At 46.2% G+C, this 17,964-nt stretch overlaps 1 protein-coding gene across 17 annotated transcripts in view; it reads left to right on the top strand.

Moving 5' to 3' along the window:
• Positions 1–17,964, top strand: part of ADARB1 (adenosine deaminase RNA specific B1) — a 1,000,448-nt gene that overhangs the window by 951,325 nt on the left and 31,159 nt on the right. For all 17 annotated transcript variants that reach the window (XM_085648625.1, XM_085648621.1, XM_085648623.1 and 14 more), the window contains one exon: positions 10,247–10,425. In XM_085648625.1, coding sequence (XP_085504751.1) covers positions 10,247–10,425 — 179 coding nt within the window. The remainder of the gene's footprint in view (positions 1–10,246; positions 10,426–17,964) is intronic.

Here is a 17,964-nt window from a genome sequence, read left to right as displayed (position 1 = left end):
TCCTAGAAACGACGACTGATCTTGAGAGAATCCTGCGACTACTGGGACTGTAGGCACACTGCATCAGGTTGGCCCCCAAGCTCCTTCCACTCTCTCAGCCTTCTTTTGCATAGTCCCTTTTGTGGCCCCAAATGACATAGGGATTTCTTAAACCAGGGCCTGGGGGACAGGTCGGATTCATCCAGTTTTGTGTGTGATATTGCGTTTATGTAATGGAAAGAATCATCTTTAAGCCTTTTTTGTCTAAAAAGTGTAGTGACCAAGGGGCACTCTCAAAGGTCAGTGGAATTTTGCTAAGCCACTGGCTTGGGTGATTAATGAGGATAATACCCATGAGATTTTTGACTAAATAAGGCTTAAGTAATGGCTGAGTGAATAGTTGATGTTTTATGTATAACTTAAATCCATATGTAGTTTCAGGATTGCAAAGATCACACACCTATTGCAGCTGGTCCTCTTCCAGCTACTAGGTGATGCTACTACCCACAAGTTGATAATGAGAGGGAGCCCTTCATGCATAAAAGTTTCTTTAACACGCCTTTTCCAAAAGTAACACCCCATTTTAGGTAGCATCCAGCTGTTGTCCATTCCGGACTCCATAACTCAAAAGATGGACCAGGCCCTCACTGTCAGGAAAATAGATGCTGCTGTGTCGGCGCAGAAGACGGCAGGGCCGGACACCTACCCTATGGAATATTATAAACCATTCCAGGATATCCTGACCCCCCTCCCCATCTATTATATTTCTACGCAAATTCGATACAGCAGGGCTTCTTCCCCTCAGAGGTGGATTGTGCCACTATAGTGGTCCTTCCTTCCACCCCATTTCCCTAATTAACACTGATGTTAAGATCTATTCGAGAGCCCTGGCGACTCGCTTGGCTCGGGCTCTACCCTATCTTATTCATCCAGATCAGTGTGAATTTATGTCGGGCCATAGTACACTGCACTGTATTCGGAGGGTACACTCCGCATTGTCTCAGATACAGGACCTGGATGGATCGCTGGCCATCTTACTTGCAGATTTCACCAAGTCCTTTGATACGGTCTCTTGGGACTTCTTGGACAGGGTCCTGGTGCAGGCAGGGTTGGGAGACGCGTTCCATCGTATGGTTTGCCATCTTTACTGCAACCCTACTGCCAAAGTCTGGGTGAACGGTGTTCTATCCCCTGCCTTTCCCATCCAAACAGGTACGCGCCAGGGCTGTCTGCTTTCCCCGTTATTTGCTCTTGTGATTGAACCCCTGGCGTGTCTTATATGCTGTTGCGCCCAGATATGGGGCTGGTGGTGGGGAAATGGTTTTGAAGACTAGATTGCACTAGTTGCAGTCAACATTCTTCTGTTTCTGAAGGATCCCTGGCTCTCTGGACCCCGGTGTCTACAACTCCTACTTCTGGTGACGCATCAGGTCTTTGGATTGGCGAAGGCAAATCCAGTCTGGTGGAGGTAAAGAAAGAGGCGATGGGGCGCTTTGGTGCCCGATCATTCCCACTTAGTGCGTCTTTTAAATATCTGGGACTGGCCATGATCCCCCCCCCCCCTCCCCCTCCCCCTACCAGACCTAGCTAGGGCTCTCAATTTTTGGGGACTTGCTCAAGCGCTCGGTTGAGATTTTGCTCGCAGGGCCACCCTCCCACTAAATCCCCTGGAACTTGCCGCCCTCTTTTACCACGATATCTATAGGTCTTAGGAAATTATCCCTGTCCTATCCCTCACAAATGGTTCCACTCCTTGACCTCTAAAATCACGAACTTTGCATGGGCGAGAGGTAGACACAAGGTAGCTTTCCAATTGGTGCGCTGGTTCCCCTTTGATGGCGGTCTTGGACTCTGAGACATTTATCTTTATTATTTGGCAGCACATCTGGTTCCAATTCATGAGTGGTTCACTGGGAGTTGGGATGACCAAGCATATCGCATAGAAATCTATTTAGTGAATCTTTATGGTCTTGCAGATCTCTTGTATGGGGCGCGGCTGCCTATAGCACTTCCCTCTTGTACACAGGTGTCTCTTACCTGCTGGAGGGCATCTCTCTGACTCGCCAGTTGGGTTCACCGGCTCACTGAGGTGACCCCTCTGTGGCGGGGTACTTGTCTCAATCACCTCTCTACCTTGGAAGGCTTTGCTGCCTGGGATCGGATTTGGATCTCTTATCTGTAAGATGTACATAAGGCGGACACTTAGTGTCTTTTCAGGATCGGAAGGATCGGTATGCACTGGCCAATTCAGTTTTTCCCGTTTCATTCCGTCACTGCGGGGGCGTGGCGGGCTGCTGAGCATTGCAGACGTGGACTGAAAGATCTCCGCACCGAGCCCCGACACTTGACATGAAATCCTTTTGGAACGGGGGCTGATGGGGAAACAACGTGCTACAGGGTGGGGAGGAGCATATACGGCACCAGTAGCCTGGCCAAAGAGGGACCGGACATCGGATTTTTCTTTTTTCTGGAAATCCCGCACCGCCGCTCCTAAGAGCCGAGATCCGGCGTGTTAAAACCAGGGGGAGCGGTGCATGTAACTAGAGCTACCGGGACACGGAAGGTAATGGACCGGAGACAGCAGCTGGCTGCAGCGGGATCATCTACGCGGTCTGCGGAGGCGCTAGCTAGTGTACACCATATATCCAACAGGCAAGGACGCCGTCCGTTCGGAGGAGAAGAAGCAAGAGGGCGACCAAGATGGCAGCCGACACTCTAGGGAAGTGCCGTCCACCGCAAGTTGAGGACCCGCTGGTGTTGAGGAGACCCCGCACAGATTGGCAGTATTAAAAGCACCCTCAAGGTACTCTGCTGTTGGGGGTATTATTGGCATTTGGAGAGCGGAGAGACCGTGGCTCGGTGGCAATGGCTGATACGTCACGAGCTTGTGCGCCGGTGTGGTGAAGCGGCCCCATTCCTAATGTAGACGGAATTGCCGGCAGAAACATGCTGCGAGGTGAAATGATATGATGTGCGGACCTGAGGCACTGCTGGGCTAATTGTGGATGGTTTGGGAATGATATGCCAGCGGTGTGGAGTAGGGCTGCAGTACGGACGATTACAGGCCTCACTACGAAGGACCACATGTAGGGACCACACAGCCACATAGACCGTGTATCACGGTGGTGCTGGCATTGCGTTGTTTCTACGCCACGACTCACTCGAACTGGAAGTGCATGTACTGAATTACAACTCAGAGGCGAGCATATCCCCGATAACAAGGTGTGACTTCAGGTTCCTGGGAAGGTCCCTGCCTACACAGTAGTGGGGTAGCTATCACCCCCTGGGGTTGTGGCCTAACCAATATATGAGAGAAAGGCCTCACCGAACGCAGGTGCACGGGAGGAGCCGGGCCTGGATGCACAGTGATGCAGGTTGTTTCCAACACAGCGTAAGTGGCACGAAGGCGGATCCGATTGAGTGTGAATCTCGGAAGGGAATTGCGGAGTGGGATCATAATTTTTATTGGTGCGCAACACAATGGGTCGCCCCAAGACTAGACAACCTGATCCCCCTGCATCTGGAGACACAAATATTACAACGCGCGACGATGGGGTGCATGGTTTGGACACTGAGGTGCTGCCACAAACGGGGGCTAAACAGCATGGCGATAAGTTGGACCTAATACTAAAAGAAATTAGAGAGTTGCGGACGGCGATAGAAACACAAATAGGGACGCTTTCCACCAGTCTAAATTTATTACAAGCAGATCATAAGAAACTGGCAGAAAAGGTGAAATCAAACAAACTTGCTCTAGATGATTTGATACCTCAACAAACTATCCACACCTCCCAATTGGAACAACTACAACGCCAGTTATGAGGACTACAAGACGATGCTGAATGGCGCTCCCGCCGTAATAATGTCTGCTTGTTGGGTATACTGGAGAGAAGTGAAGGACATGACCCCACCCAATTTGTGAAAACATGGCTGCGTGAGCATGTAGCGAAAGAGGACCTAACAGAACTTTACAGTGTGGAGAGGGCCCACAGGGTGCCGTCACGGCCTTCTCCCACGGGAGCACCGCCTAGACCGATAATAGCTAGAATACTGAACTATAAAGACCGTAAACGATTTTGCGGGCTGCGAGGGAAAACGCCCCCATCCGTTTAGAGAATAAAACAATTTTTCTATAACCCAGATTTTACAATTGCAGTTCAGAAAGCGAGATCTATTTTTCAGGATGCTAAAACAAAAAAAAACAACGCAACCTGAAATACGCACTAATCTTTCCAGCCCGTTTGAAGGTAATTTTCGGCCAAAAAACTATATATTTTTTTATAGTTCTGAGGAAGTGGCGGACTGGCAGAGATCACGTTCACGCCTCCTGTGTCACAGAATGAGATATCACTGAGTCACTCTGCAAGATCCTTGATGCGGCTTGGGGGAGCAACCAGCATGGCAGAGAATTGTGGCCGAGGAAAGGAGATAGATATAAGCCCATCCCCAGAACCGATCACAGACAGTCAAAGAGACGCTCTCCTGATGGCAGCAGCTCTGGCGGAACATGACGGCCAATCCGGGGCTAGGTCTGTCCGCTCAACAGATGAGGATACAGTCCATTCGGATTCTGAGACTAGTCTCACATTATTTCCTTCGGTTACTCCACAGACTGTAAATGACTGTTGAGGTGGTATGATGGTCCTTCCGGAGGCTGGTATTGTATAAAGTTTTGTTTTATATGCTCCAATGCCCATAATATCACTTATAGGTCCAGTTTGTTATGATTATTGTATGTTAATGGGGTTTGAGATGGAGCTCTGAGACTGATGTAACTACATACGGGGTACTGTATGTTAAGAACATGGTGGTTGCCCCCTCCACCCCTCCCTCCCCCAAGGCGAATGCACTATGGTACTGTTTATGGTTATTGGTTTGGTCCTCTACTGTTATAAAGAGGAACCTAGTATTGGGTGTTGCGTTGGGGTATTTTGACATGAACCTTACCATAGGTATACAACAAACTCAATCAAAGGGACAATGAGTCAGGATATTAATTGTTCTATAGGAATAGATGGCACAACCTAGCACACATACCATTACGTCTTGGAACGTACGGGGGCTAGGCTCTATACACAAAAGACATAGAATCCTTGCGCAGCTTAACTGAAGGGAGGTACATATTGCTCTGCTGCAAGAATCCCATCTTACGAAAGGTTGAGGCTATAAAAAGGCACCAGAAATGGAGAGGGCAGTTGTTCGCTACATCCTACTCTGCATTTGCCAGAGGAGCTGCAATATGGATGCAGAATGGCACCCCCTTCGCAATGTTAGAACAGAGAGTTGATGTGAATTGTAGATGTGTGCTCCTGCTGGGCACTCTAGATGGGAGACATGTAGTACTAGGAAGTATATATGCCCCAAACTCGGAACAGGATAGATTCCTGGACTTGTTATCCACGGCGCTGGCATGGTGGGATTCTTACCCATGGGTACTAGGAGGAGACTGGAATGCAGTGCTTGATATACATATGGATAGATCATATCCACCACTGCAAAATACAGGCAGCAAGAAACAAGCGGAAGCTCTGCGTAGATGGGCCGAGGGATGGGGAGTGAGTGATATATGGAGCATGAAACACCCGACCGATAGAGAGTACTCTTTCTATTCACCGCCTCATGGCCTACATACTCATATTGACAGGAATTTTAGCACTGGTAGCAAATGTACTAGATACTGCATATTTAGGGAAAACCTTATCAGATCACAACCCACTGGAAGTTATTCTGAAATGGGGAAGGTACCTACACCCATCTCAACATGGAAATTACAGCCCACACTACTAGAGGATTCAGTGTTCCGGAAGGCCCTATCCACAGCGATAAGTAATTATTTCAGCGAGAATGCACACACTGCCAGCACACAACAGCTTGAATGGGATGCCTTCAAGGTAGTGTTGCGTGGGGTTGCTATCAGCACACAGGTGGGAGCACGTTCTGCTGTACTTAAACGCCTCAAAACTGTTGGATAAGATGGGGGTATTAGAACGGGAAGCTGTAAAGAGTGATCCAAAAAAGGAGGAACTACAGGTAGCAAATATTCAACACGCAGAACTACTGGAAGAATTACGAGTCCTAGACTATAACTTATATACCCAAAAGCAACACGCAGAGGCAGATAAGGCGGGACCACTGCTAGCTAGGATAATACGAAAAGCCCCACAGACAGCTCCGATCCTTGAAGTTAATACACAAGATGGTACACCTGTCGCTACACAACTGGAAATAAATAGGGCATTTCCAACCTATTATGAGTCATTATATGACGCCCCAGCAGACTTTGATCAGCTTGAATTCAACTCTTTTTTTGGCGGAACTCCCCCTCCCAGAGATATTGGTGGAACATAGGGAGGGGCTGGAAAACCCAGTAGCGGAAGCAGAGATCAGAGCAGCTATCAAGGCCTTACCCAGAAATAAGACCGCGGGGTTGGACGGGCTACCGGTTGAATTTTATGCAACTTGTATGCCCTTGTTGGTCCCACACTTGGGCAAGATGTATCAGGAGTCACTGGAACTTGGCTTCTTGCCAGGCACTACACTTCAAGCGCTGGTGGTCTCCTTGCCCAAACCAGGTAGAGATAGTAGAGATATCTCAGGATGCCAACCCCTTTCCTTACTCAATACAGATTATAAAATCTGAAGTAAACTACTAGCTAATAGAATCCAACACTACATACCCCGACTGATACACGCGGATCAGGGTGGATTTGTGCCAGGCAGAAGCACGGCCCATAACATCCGCAGATTACATCAACTTATGTCACACTCCAAAACACCCCCCCATAAACAGGGATGTATCATTAGATTTACGCCAGGCCTTTGACTCCCTCCGGTGGGATTATATGTGGCGCATTATACCAAGATTCGGAATTCCGGATGCCTTTACAAAATGGATTTCCCTTTTATATACTAACCCTACCGCTAGCGCACGCACGGGACAATATATATCGCAACAGTATGCAGTGGCAAGGGGTACGAGACAAGGCTGCCCACTCTCACCCTTAATATTTGTACTGGCCCTAGAACCATTACTGGTAAAAGTTCGTAGGCTGGCGCTCCATAAGGGCATTACAGCTGGACAGGATACGCATAGAATTTCAGCTTACGCAGATGATATTTTATACCTTATGAACCTCGGGGAAGACCACTCGCCCCTTCCTGCGATATTTAACACTTTTCAACCATTATCGGGGCTTTTTCCATAAACGAAGCTAAGACATACGCCTTTGCATTTACAGAACAGTTGGTGCAGGACCCAATACAATTTGGTCAGTGGTCATTTCAAATCGCTACAACTACATTTAAATACCTGGCATTAACTTATATAGGGAACCAGCGGACGTCATAGATGGCAATATAACCAGAGCGATACATTCACTCAGAGCCCAATCAAGTTCTGGACGTCTCTCACCCTGTCGGTGGCTGGTAGGGTGACCATTGCTAAAATGGTGATGCTTCCGCGGTTACTTTACTATTTCACGATCATACCACTGGTGATTCCGTTGAAGATGCTAGATACATTGTTGATAGAGCTGATCTGTGGAACGGGTAGGGGCAGAATAGGTCTGTCCAAGTTGCAGCTGGCTACTAAGCGAGGAGGAATGAGTACTCCGGACTTCAGGGCATACTGTTATGCCGGTCAGCTGCAGTGGCTGTCATATTGGATTGCAGGACATAACCTCCAGGAAATAGACATGTCACGTGGAGAATGGAATAGGGGTTCCCTGCATGCACTGCTGTCGCCTAAGAGTGTGCCTGTGCCATCCACTTCCCCATCACTAAAAGTGGCCATAACATACTGGAAAAGGGCACTAGCATATACAAAGAAGCGAATCCCATACGCGCCCAATATACCGTTGCTTGACATAAACACTCCACTCGGACCAGTATCACAAAAACAAATTGCTGGGTGGGCAGAGTCGGGAGTAGATACTGTAGGAATGTTTTTTGTAGACTGCACACTGATGAACCACAATATATGTGTAGAAGAGAGAGGAGTACCAAACACCCTGTTCCTCCTACATGCAACCATAACACGCTATATCCGGTATACATGGTCTCCTACTGGTAATGAACCCCCGACACACGCGTTGATACACTATCAATACTTAATGGGGAATGGCAGTCACTTGACCTGATGGCTCTACCAGGGTATTCGGTTACACGCTGAAATGTCACTACTGGCACTTCGAGATAGGTGGTCTGTGGACCTAGACAGGATATTTACTGATAAGGAGTGGGATGCTATCTTGGAATACCCGAAGAAGGTGTCGCGCAACGCGAAGTTTAAATTTATCCAACTTATGATCGTGCACTGAGCATATTGGACCCCACGCAGGCTGCACGCCATGTTTCCGAACACCTTGGATGTATGTCAGAGATGCAAGAGCCCTAATGCTGACTTGCTGCATATGGTATGGGTATGCCCACGCTTACAACACTACTGGGCGGAAGTGCACGAAGTCCTACGAGAGGTGGCCCCGGGGAGATGGGGTGTGCAAGCGGAACACTCTTTATTGGGACTGTGCATAAAACACAAAAGTGGTAATCCCACAAGTATATTTGTCAATCTGGCGTTAATACTAGCTAAGAGGACGATAACTAACCTCTGGAAAGCCGCTACGGCACCAACAGTGGCGTAATGGTATACTGAGGTTGTGAGATGGGGCAAAGCGGAGAGCGCTGCGCTCAAAAGGGAAGAAAGTAGGGGACTACGCAAAAAGCCTATCTCACTAGAATGGAACGCGATATTGGAAGAGTTTATAGCAAAAGAACTGTAAAGGTCATATAGCAGCTGCATGGTGAATAAAAGGCCCTGTCATAATATCCTGTGAGTGTGTAGGAAATGTTTAAGAGGTGACACTTGTACATGTAGAGGATCTTTCCTGTACGGAGATGCTGCTGTTAGAACAAACCATGCCTGAATATGTTGTATTTCTACACACGTTATTTACAATTATATAAGGGTTCATGTAGAGGGTGGGGGGGTTATTTCAGTAGTTCTTAAGAGTGTCATACTATATGTTATGATTAAAGCATGCTAGCAATATATACAACGCAAATTGCAAATGTACAAGCAGGTATGGAAATGCTGTTGCATTTATGCACTGTTATGTATATGTAGTAAATGATACTCAAAATCAATAAATATATCCCAAAAAAATAATTAATTCAGCCCAACACCTCCCAGATACCCCGCTGCTCAAATACCACCCAATCGAGGTCAAAATCTTCCTTGGACGCCTGGGGAAGAGTGCCATTTTCTTGATCTACTGCTCACTGGTCATGCATGCCCCTGACGGCATTGAGCGCACTAGACAGAGATGGTTTTCTTGGGTGGGGGAGATGGATGAGGACGAGTGGAGGGAGGCATGCATGGCGACCCGGGAACTGGCGATCTCACGGCTGCGGATGGTCCAATTCAATTATCTCTATGCGACTTACCTCACTCTGCAACGCTTGCAGCACATTTCATCCACTGCCCAGACCGCATGCATGAGATATACACTTCCAGCGTCAGATTTGTTTCATGTAGCGTGGGACTGTCTGGTGCTGCGCCCCTTCTGGGATGATGTGGGCCACGCATTGTCAGCCCTCTAGGGACGCCCTCTAGATCTACCTCCCCGTGCTGTGCTTTTGGGGCTGGTGGAGGAGTTTGGGGGCCCGCAAGCTGAACTTATCTTCCTTGTTTGGTAGCCAAGAGGGATGTAGCGCTCACGTGGGTGGCTGCCCACGATTCAGTGTTGGCGTAGGGGGGTGGACTGGTGTGCGCATCAGGAGAAGCCTATTATTGCACGTGGTTGCCCCCCCCAAACGTGTACGTGTAATTGTCTAGCTACTATGGTCTAGTGATGTGAATTACTGTTACCTTGCCATGATGATGCCATATCTCGTTTTAATATATCATGCGCAGGTTTCTTTTTTTGTGATGGTGCATGTATTGCCGCAAATTTTGAATAAAGTTGGTTATAAAAATAAAAGTTTCATTAACCTTATACTTAATAGACCTCATGCCGCAGTGGGCTGTTACTTTGTTTGACATACCTTCTTCCGTCATGGCCATAGGTAGTGTGTGTGCTTACAGGTTAATGCTCACTCTAAATGCACCCCACGTCTAAAGAAGCAGCTTTCACTTTTAGATGTTTGGCCACACCTGCAACTGTAAGTAATGATGAACCGGTTGCAATCTATTAAGAGCTAGGACTAATGAAACCAACACTTTTTAAAGGTGCATTTTCCAATGTACATTCTTGTTTGTTGATTGTAGGCATTAGCAATGCAGAAGCCCGCCAACCTGGAAAAGCCCCAAACTTTAGTGTGAACTGGACAGTGGGTGATAACAACCTGGAAGTTATAAATGCTACGACAGGCAAAGATGAGATGGGTCGAGCATCTCGCCTTTGTAAGCATGCACTCTACTGTCGTTGGGTGTGCCTTCACTCAAAGGTAGGTCAAGTTTATCAAGATACTTACTGCTCTGATCTTGCTGTGAAGTCGTTTGTTTGACAAATTCATGTTTATAATATTGGTACTTGTGTGTAATGTCCATTTGTTACCATACCACAAAGAGCGAAAGTTCCTATTTGGTGTCTATAGATCTGTGCCAACAACCTTGTTTTGCCTTGTACTTGCAATGTGTTAAAGCTGCTAAGTAAACAAATGCTCAGTGTTCTGAGTTGCTGGGTCTAGTGTTTGGCCTGCATTTCAGTTTCATGAGGACCCTGAAGGGGAGTCACATTCAGAATTCAGAAGTAAACATCTACTGTGTCTCCTCCAATGTACAAGGATCCCTCCGTTTCACTGTAGTAATGCCTAATGTTCCCACAATTTCACTGTAGTAATGCCTAATGTTCCCACAATTCTATCCCAGTCTGCTAGGCACAAGAGGGTTAAACAAAGCTTGGTAAAGACCAGCAACATCAGTCATTTTGTTGTTTTAGGCACCAGTAATACCATGAACTAAAAATGTAATATCCATCTTAGTGTGGTTGGACGAAAGGCAGATGCCATCTTAAATTTCAGCAAAAACCAAAGGAAATGATGGACGGAGTGTTGAACATTGCAAGCACTCACCCCCAGTCAACAGATCTGGGTTTAATCCATCACCATTCTTTAGCCCACTCTGCCACCCCAGTTCAGACATGGCCATATGCAAATCAGTCTGACCCTGTGCCTCATGGGAACAGTCCAGCCCGAACTGCCAAGCCATGTCTTCCCTGGACCGGAAACAAGCTTCCTAGGACCGGTTTCTGGCATTTCAGCCGTCTTCAGCCAGGCTTGCTTGAATCCAGTGGCAAAGTGAGCAAGGGACTCACGTCTGAGCATACCCTGCCAACTTATGGCGAACAAAGCAAAAACCAAAGGAAATGATGGACGGAGTGTTGAACATTGCAAGCACTCACCCCCAGTCAACAGATCTGGGTTTAATCCATCACCATTCTTTAGCCCACTCTGCCACCCCAGTTCAGACATGGCCATATGCAAATCAGTCTGACCCTGTGCCTCATGGGAACAGTCCAGCCCGAACTGCCAAGCCATGTCTTCCCTGGACCGGAAACAAGCTTCCTAGGACCGGTTTCTGGCATTTCAGCCGTCTTCAGCCAGGCTTGCTTGAATCCAGTGGCAAAGTGAGCAAGGGACTCACGTCTGAGCATACCCTGCCAACTTATGGCGAACAAAGCAAAAACCAAAGGAAATGATGGACGGAGTGTTGAACATTGCAAGCACTCACCCCCAGTCAACAGATCTGGGTTTAATCCATCACCATTCTTTAGCCCACTCTGCCACCCCAGTTCAGACATGGCCATATGCAAATCAGTCTGACCCTGTGCCTCATGGGAACAGTCCAGCCCGAACTGCCAAGCCATGTCTTCCCTGGACCGGAAACAAGCTTCCTAGGACCGGTTTCTGGCATTTCAGCCGTCTTCAGCCAGGCTTGCTTGAATCCAGTGTTTTTGCATTTGTCACCCCGAGTGGGAAGGGTATGCTCAGACGTGAGTCCCTTGCTCTCCATGCCACTGGAATCAGGCTATCCTGGCTGACGAGGGCTGAAAGCCCGAAACCGGTCCTAGGATGCTTGTTTCCAGTCCAGGGAGGACCTGGCTTGGCAGTTCGGACTGGACTGTTCCCATGGGGCACAGGGTCAAGACTGATTTGCATATGGCTGGGTTCAAACTGGAATGGCATGGTGAGCAAAAAAACGATGGATTTAGGCCCAGATCTCTGTACTGGGGTGAATGTATGACATTGTTCTGCATTCTGTCCATCAATTGTTGTTTTTGCATTTGTCACCCCGAGTGGGAAGGGTATGCTCAGACGTGAGTCCCTTGCTCTCCATGCCACTGGAATCAGGCTATCCTGGCTGACGAGGGCTGAAAGCCCGAAACCGGTCCTAGGATGCTTGTTTCCAGTCCAGGGAGGACCTGGCTTGGCAGTTCGGACTGGACTGTTCCCATGGGGCACAGGGTCAAGACTGATTTGCATATGGCTGGGTTCAAACTGGAATGGCATGGTGAGCAAAAAAACGATGGATTTAGGCCCAGATCTCTGTACTGGGGTGAATGTATGACATTGTTCTGCATTCTGTCCATCAATTGTTGTTTTTGCATTTGTCACCCCGAGTGGGAAGGGTATGCTCAGACGTGAGTCCCTTGCTCTCCATGCCACTGGAATCAGGCTATCCTGGCTGACGAGGGCTGAAAGCCCGAAACCGGTCCTAGGATGCTTGTTTCCAGTCCAGGGAGGACCTGGCTTGGCAGTTCGGACTGGACTGTTCCCATGGGGCACAGGGTCAAGACTGATTTGCATATGGCTGGGTTCAAACTGGAATGGCATGGTGAGCAAAAAAACGATGGATTTAGGCCCAGATCTCTGTACTGGGGTGAATGTATGACATTGTTCTGCATTCTGTCCATCAATTGTTGTTTTTGCATCTTAAATTTCAGAGCAGCTGAAGATTGTTCATATTATTTATGACCTGTTTACATTTTCTGTATGTCATACAGCAGTAACGTATGAAGTGCATTAGGTGTTTGTGGAAGAAGAATGTTCAAATCTACAACCAATATGAGTATATTTATTGACAAATGTGCTAAATGAAATAAGTTCCTTGTGGACACTGTTCTTGCTTAATGCAAATCTACAACCATGCATCTTCTTTGACCCTACTAAGCCTCCAGTTTCCTATATACCACCAGGTCTGCTTCTTCAAATGTATAGATTATATTTTACATCGGATACTGGATTTAATTCACACTCAGTAAAGAAATCCAGATGCACCCAATTCGATGTGAAAGAGAACCAAAAACACTTGGCTTATCTGAAATTTCATGCATTTTGCAAAAGTGGAAACTTGAATGCATCTCAGTTTCTTGTGAAATGTAGCCACTTTCTTACCATCCTTCAGCACGGTCCTCCAGTGTCCAAGTAGATCTCTTGTACATTGGACACCAGAACCTTTTCCACTGGGAGAATAGGATATTCTCCCATGTCAGTAACTTTTATTTCGGAAAGACAGTGGTTCAATGTTGGCTTCATTGGGTCCGATGCAAAAAGTACAATCCCCGAGGGGGACACTGGGATTCAATTTAAACTAGACAATCAACGTGGGAGCACAAAAGTAGGGGAACATATGTAGTGTAAAATAGACAATTTGTTTTACACAAGTATGATTTAGTACTCGAAGTAATATTCAGGTGCTTACATAAAGTGAAAGGGTGCGTGATGTGACAAGGTGATAGTGAATTAAAAACATAACATCACATTGACAACAAACATTGGAACTCCACGTGAGTATATACAATGGAAGGAGTTCCTGTTGTAGTGGTCGACGGTGTTTCGATCTTTAGGGACTTAAGATCATTTTCAGGACATCTAGTGAGCAGTCTGAAATCTTAATTGAATTGGGGGCGGCACTGTCCCTGGAGGGGTCGTGGTCGTGGTCTCCTTACTGATTCAGGGGATGCCGCTTTCGTGGGTAGGCTGTATCGATTAGTGAATCATCAGAGACGGCGTCGAGACAGGACTACCTCCAGCCGGAAGTAGTGCAGGGGCGTGTTAGGACAGCCTTAATCTGGAATTGATCCAAGGCTGCTCGAAGGATTGGAGTTTATCGTGCCTAATTAAAAGCGTGGAAGGTGGACTGTCAGAACTCGATGCCGGCGTGAGCGGCTCAGCGGTCCCCTTGCGACCGTGTTGATTTTAAAGGGATTTTAGTCTGAATGAATAAGCAAGGGGGTGATTAGCCAGGAAGAATTAAGTGCAAGCAGCGTAATGGAGTCGTATTGCCGTGTCTGAATTTAATTCAGAGTCCCGGTGGGGAGTGAAGCACCATCCTGGCCGGCGCACAGCAGTTGAATGACATGGGGCGACGGGCAAAAATAACTTTGCCAAAGATTTTTCTGACTCTCTAAATAATATTAGTACATTGAAACACATTGTTTAACAGCCTCAATTATTTTGATTTGGCAAATCGCACGAGTTGCAACACAACTAAATCTGAGTACATCAGACCTCATCTTTCATGTATGGTTCCTTCCAATTCTGTGGTCTGTGCAACATATCTTTGTTGAGTTGTTCGCTGAAGAATATTTGGCACGTAAAACTAAAACTCGGTTACTGTAGCTGTACTGTTTCATGAAAAATTGAAGACTTACTGTACTAGATTACAGCTGTGCCATAATCTGCATTTTAAGCCACCAGAAACCCACATTGTCACATTATGGTGATTATACACTGATCTTTACCCAGCTAGCATAAGATGGTTCTTTTTGTCTAATGATGATGATTAGTTTTAAGCTTTACAGCTGGAGAGCCACTGTGTCCCTGTCTTTACTTAGTATTGTTCAACACCAAGAAGCAGAACTTGGAAAATAGCAACATACTGGTCTTGTGCATCCTGCCCCTTTTCTCCAGACTTATGGGACTTCTATCTTTAGGCCAATGGATTAGCACCTCCCTTGTACAACAGAGTAAAATTAGTTTGGGACCCTTGGAATAAGCATGTTTTCCTGATATACCACTGCTGCTTACAGCCAGATGTCTTTAGCACAGCTGGCTCAATTGGCCACTCTCAAATTTTCTTCTGCCCAACCCAGGTTGTTCTGTTGAAGTTTACACATTGTTTTCTCTTATCCGTGCCTCTTACTAGCTTCATTCAGTACTACATATGTCAAATCTAAATCCAGTTCTTTGAAGCTACCCTACACTGTTTGCCTGGTAGTGTCGAGGTGCAACAGCAACCTGGGCCTAACATATGCTTTATAACTCTTCTGATTCCCTCAATACCATGCTTTTTTCGATGGCTGAAGATCTTTAAATTTGCCACTCTGGTGTGCATTAAAGGAGTTTGTCGCACAGTTGTGCACCTCAAGTTGAGTATACTCTTATCTTTGCAGATCCTGAGTGTATAAAGTTTTGTTCCTCATCTGCTCATTATGAAAATCTGCAGTGGGTTCATTGAACTATGAGCTGGTTGGTTGACCTCATTTCCTATCCGATCAGTTCCAAAGTGTAATTTCCTTAAAGCTCTGAAGTGTTTCCTATGCCTCATCCGACCAGAATCTTCTGGGGTGCCTTTTAGCTGAAATCCACCAGAGGTTTCTTAAAGTACTCCAGTGGCCCACCAATTCAGACCTCAGTGCTGAGCTCCATCTGAGTTGCCGTCCTAAGCCGAATCCTTCCACGACCCATGTTAAGATCTGACGTTTCCTGCCTCGACAGACTCTGCCACCGTCAGAGCTTTGTCATCAAACCTAAACAAGCCCAGAGTTGAGGCACATACTAGAACAACGAGCACCAGAGTCCCATATTAGGTGCCAAATAAAAATCTTAACAATCAGCAGTACTATTACAACCCTCCACTGAGGTGCCTCTAGTACCTAAAAAAAAGAAGTTGACAAAGGTTCCAAATCAGACTTTGAAGTCTCACTGCACTACTGGTGTTGTAAGCCTCGGTCATACAATGTAGCTTCTGGTCCCTGCATCCGCCATCAGACCCACAACAGTCTGGTACCACTCTGAAGAACAACTTGAAGGAGAATGCAGGCATCTTCATGGAACTGCATCTGAGCCAGTCCCTTTCCATGGTCGAAAGCTTCCCACAAAAGCCTCTGGATCCGGCTAGGATAACACTAGCTTGGATAACACAGCTGCATGAACCTGACTTATTTTTCAGGGTACAAGTCAACAATCTTAACGATCTTGTTATTTTCTGTTGTTTCCCGTTAGCGATATGATATTTAAGATTTTGTGAAACATGCAAATTCTTGGGTGCTGTCACGCCCAACTCTGCACTCCCCCCAACAATCTACTGCCTTTACATTATGAAATACAGCTTCAGGTGCATGTATATGAATGCCACCACACACTGGCTTCCATACCATTTGCTGTTCAACCAATCTTTCTATATGCCGAGCCGCGAAGGAGCCCCACCGCGCATTCAGCGGGTCTGCAGTGGCAGAGATAAAGAGACACTGCACGAAGGATGAGTCCGATCCATGGGTGTTTTTGGTCTGCCTTACTACTCCTGACATACCCACTGGGGTAAGATTTAACATTTGAATGGAAACGGCAGAACCCACAGTGGTTTTATTTAAAGCGGACTGCAGAGACCAGCATGCAACCGTGTACACGCCCACTGGGGCGGGATATTTAAATGTACACAGGTGGTTCACTTACTGCCTCTTCCAGTTGCCAGTGATCAAGGGCGGTGGTTGCGCCCCAAACGCGTTTGGCCATGTATTTGTGCTGGGAGTATCGATGAACTGTACCCTTGGATTAAATGGGTAAACTTATCCTGTGTGGCTTCTTCATTTTGGGCAACCTCTGTTTTTTTTGTATAGCGGCCTGCCGAGCCGCGAAGGAGCCCCACCGCGCATTCAGCGGGTCTGCAGTGGCAGAGATAAAGAGACACTGCACGAAGAATGAGTCCGATCCATGGGTGTTTATTTGGTCTGCCTTATTACTCCTGACATACCCACTCGGGTAAGATTTAACATTTGAATGGAAACGGCGGAACCCACAGTGGTTTTATTTAAAGCGGACTGCAGAGACCAGCATGCAACCGTGTACACGCCCACTGGGGCGGGATATTTAAATGTACACAGGTGGTTCACTTACTGCCTCTTCCAGTTGCCAGTGATCAAGGGCGGTGGTTACGCCCGAAACGCGTTTGGCCATGTATTTGTGCTGGGAGTATCGATGGACTGTACCCTTGGATTAAATGGGTAAACTTATCCTGTGTGACTTCTTCATTTTGGGCAACCTCTGGTTTTTATATATATATATATATATATATATATATATATATATATATATATATATATATATATATATATATATATATATATATATATATATATATATATATATATATAGATATATATAGATATATATAGATATATATATATATATATATATATATATATAGATATATATATATATATATAATAGCTTCTTCAATATAGCTATAAATACAACACAAAATTAGGAGTCTCAAATTTCATTTAAGAAAGGAAAATGCAAATGTTAGCAAATTTCTATTGCTCATTAAGCTAATATATCATATAACAGCTCTCTGCAATCAAATCCGTATTTATTTATTTCTCTAATGGCATTTTTCTGAAATATTCACAATTTCCCAAGAATATGACTGAACTTAGCTCTTGGTAAAGTCTGTAGCTCCTCACCACTGTGTGTGTAGCACATTGTGCACCCCTTCTGGTCTAACAATACTGCAGTTCGTGAGACAGGCCTGGGTCATGGCATGCACACGCATGATCGATGTTTGCCCATTACTCATATTTTTACCAATGATCCAGATATCATCACAACTGGGGTACTCCAGACAATGTGGTACACGTCTTTTACCATGAAAAGGACTTTTCTGTCCTTAAAGTTATCTATCCTGAGTAATGTCTAAAGCCTTCCTTTAGAATAATGACCATTACAATTCAACAATGTAGACAAGAAAAGGGTCAGGCACTG

This window comes from Triturus cristatus, chromosome 3_2 (genome assembly GCF_964204655.1).
Source record: "Triturus cristatus chromosome 3_2, aTriCri1.1, whole genome shotgun sequence".
NCBI classification, from domain to species: domain Eukaryota; kingdom Metazoa; phylum Chordata; class Amphibia; order Caudata; family Salamandridae; genus Triturus; species Triturus cristatus.
This window is presented reverse-complemented; position numbering and strand designations above follow the sequence as displayed.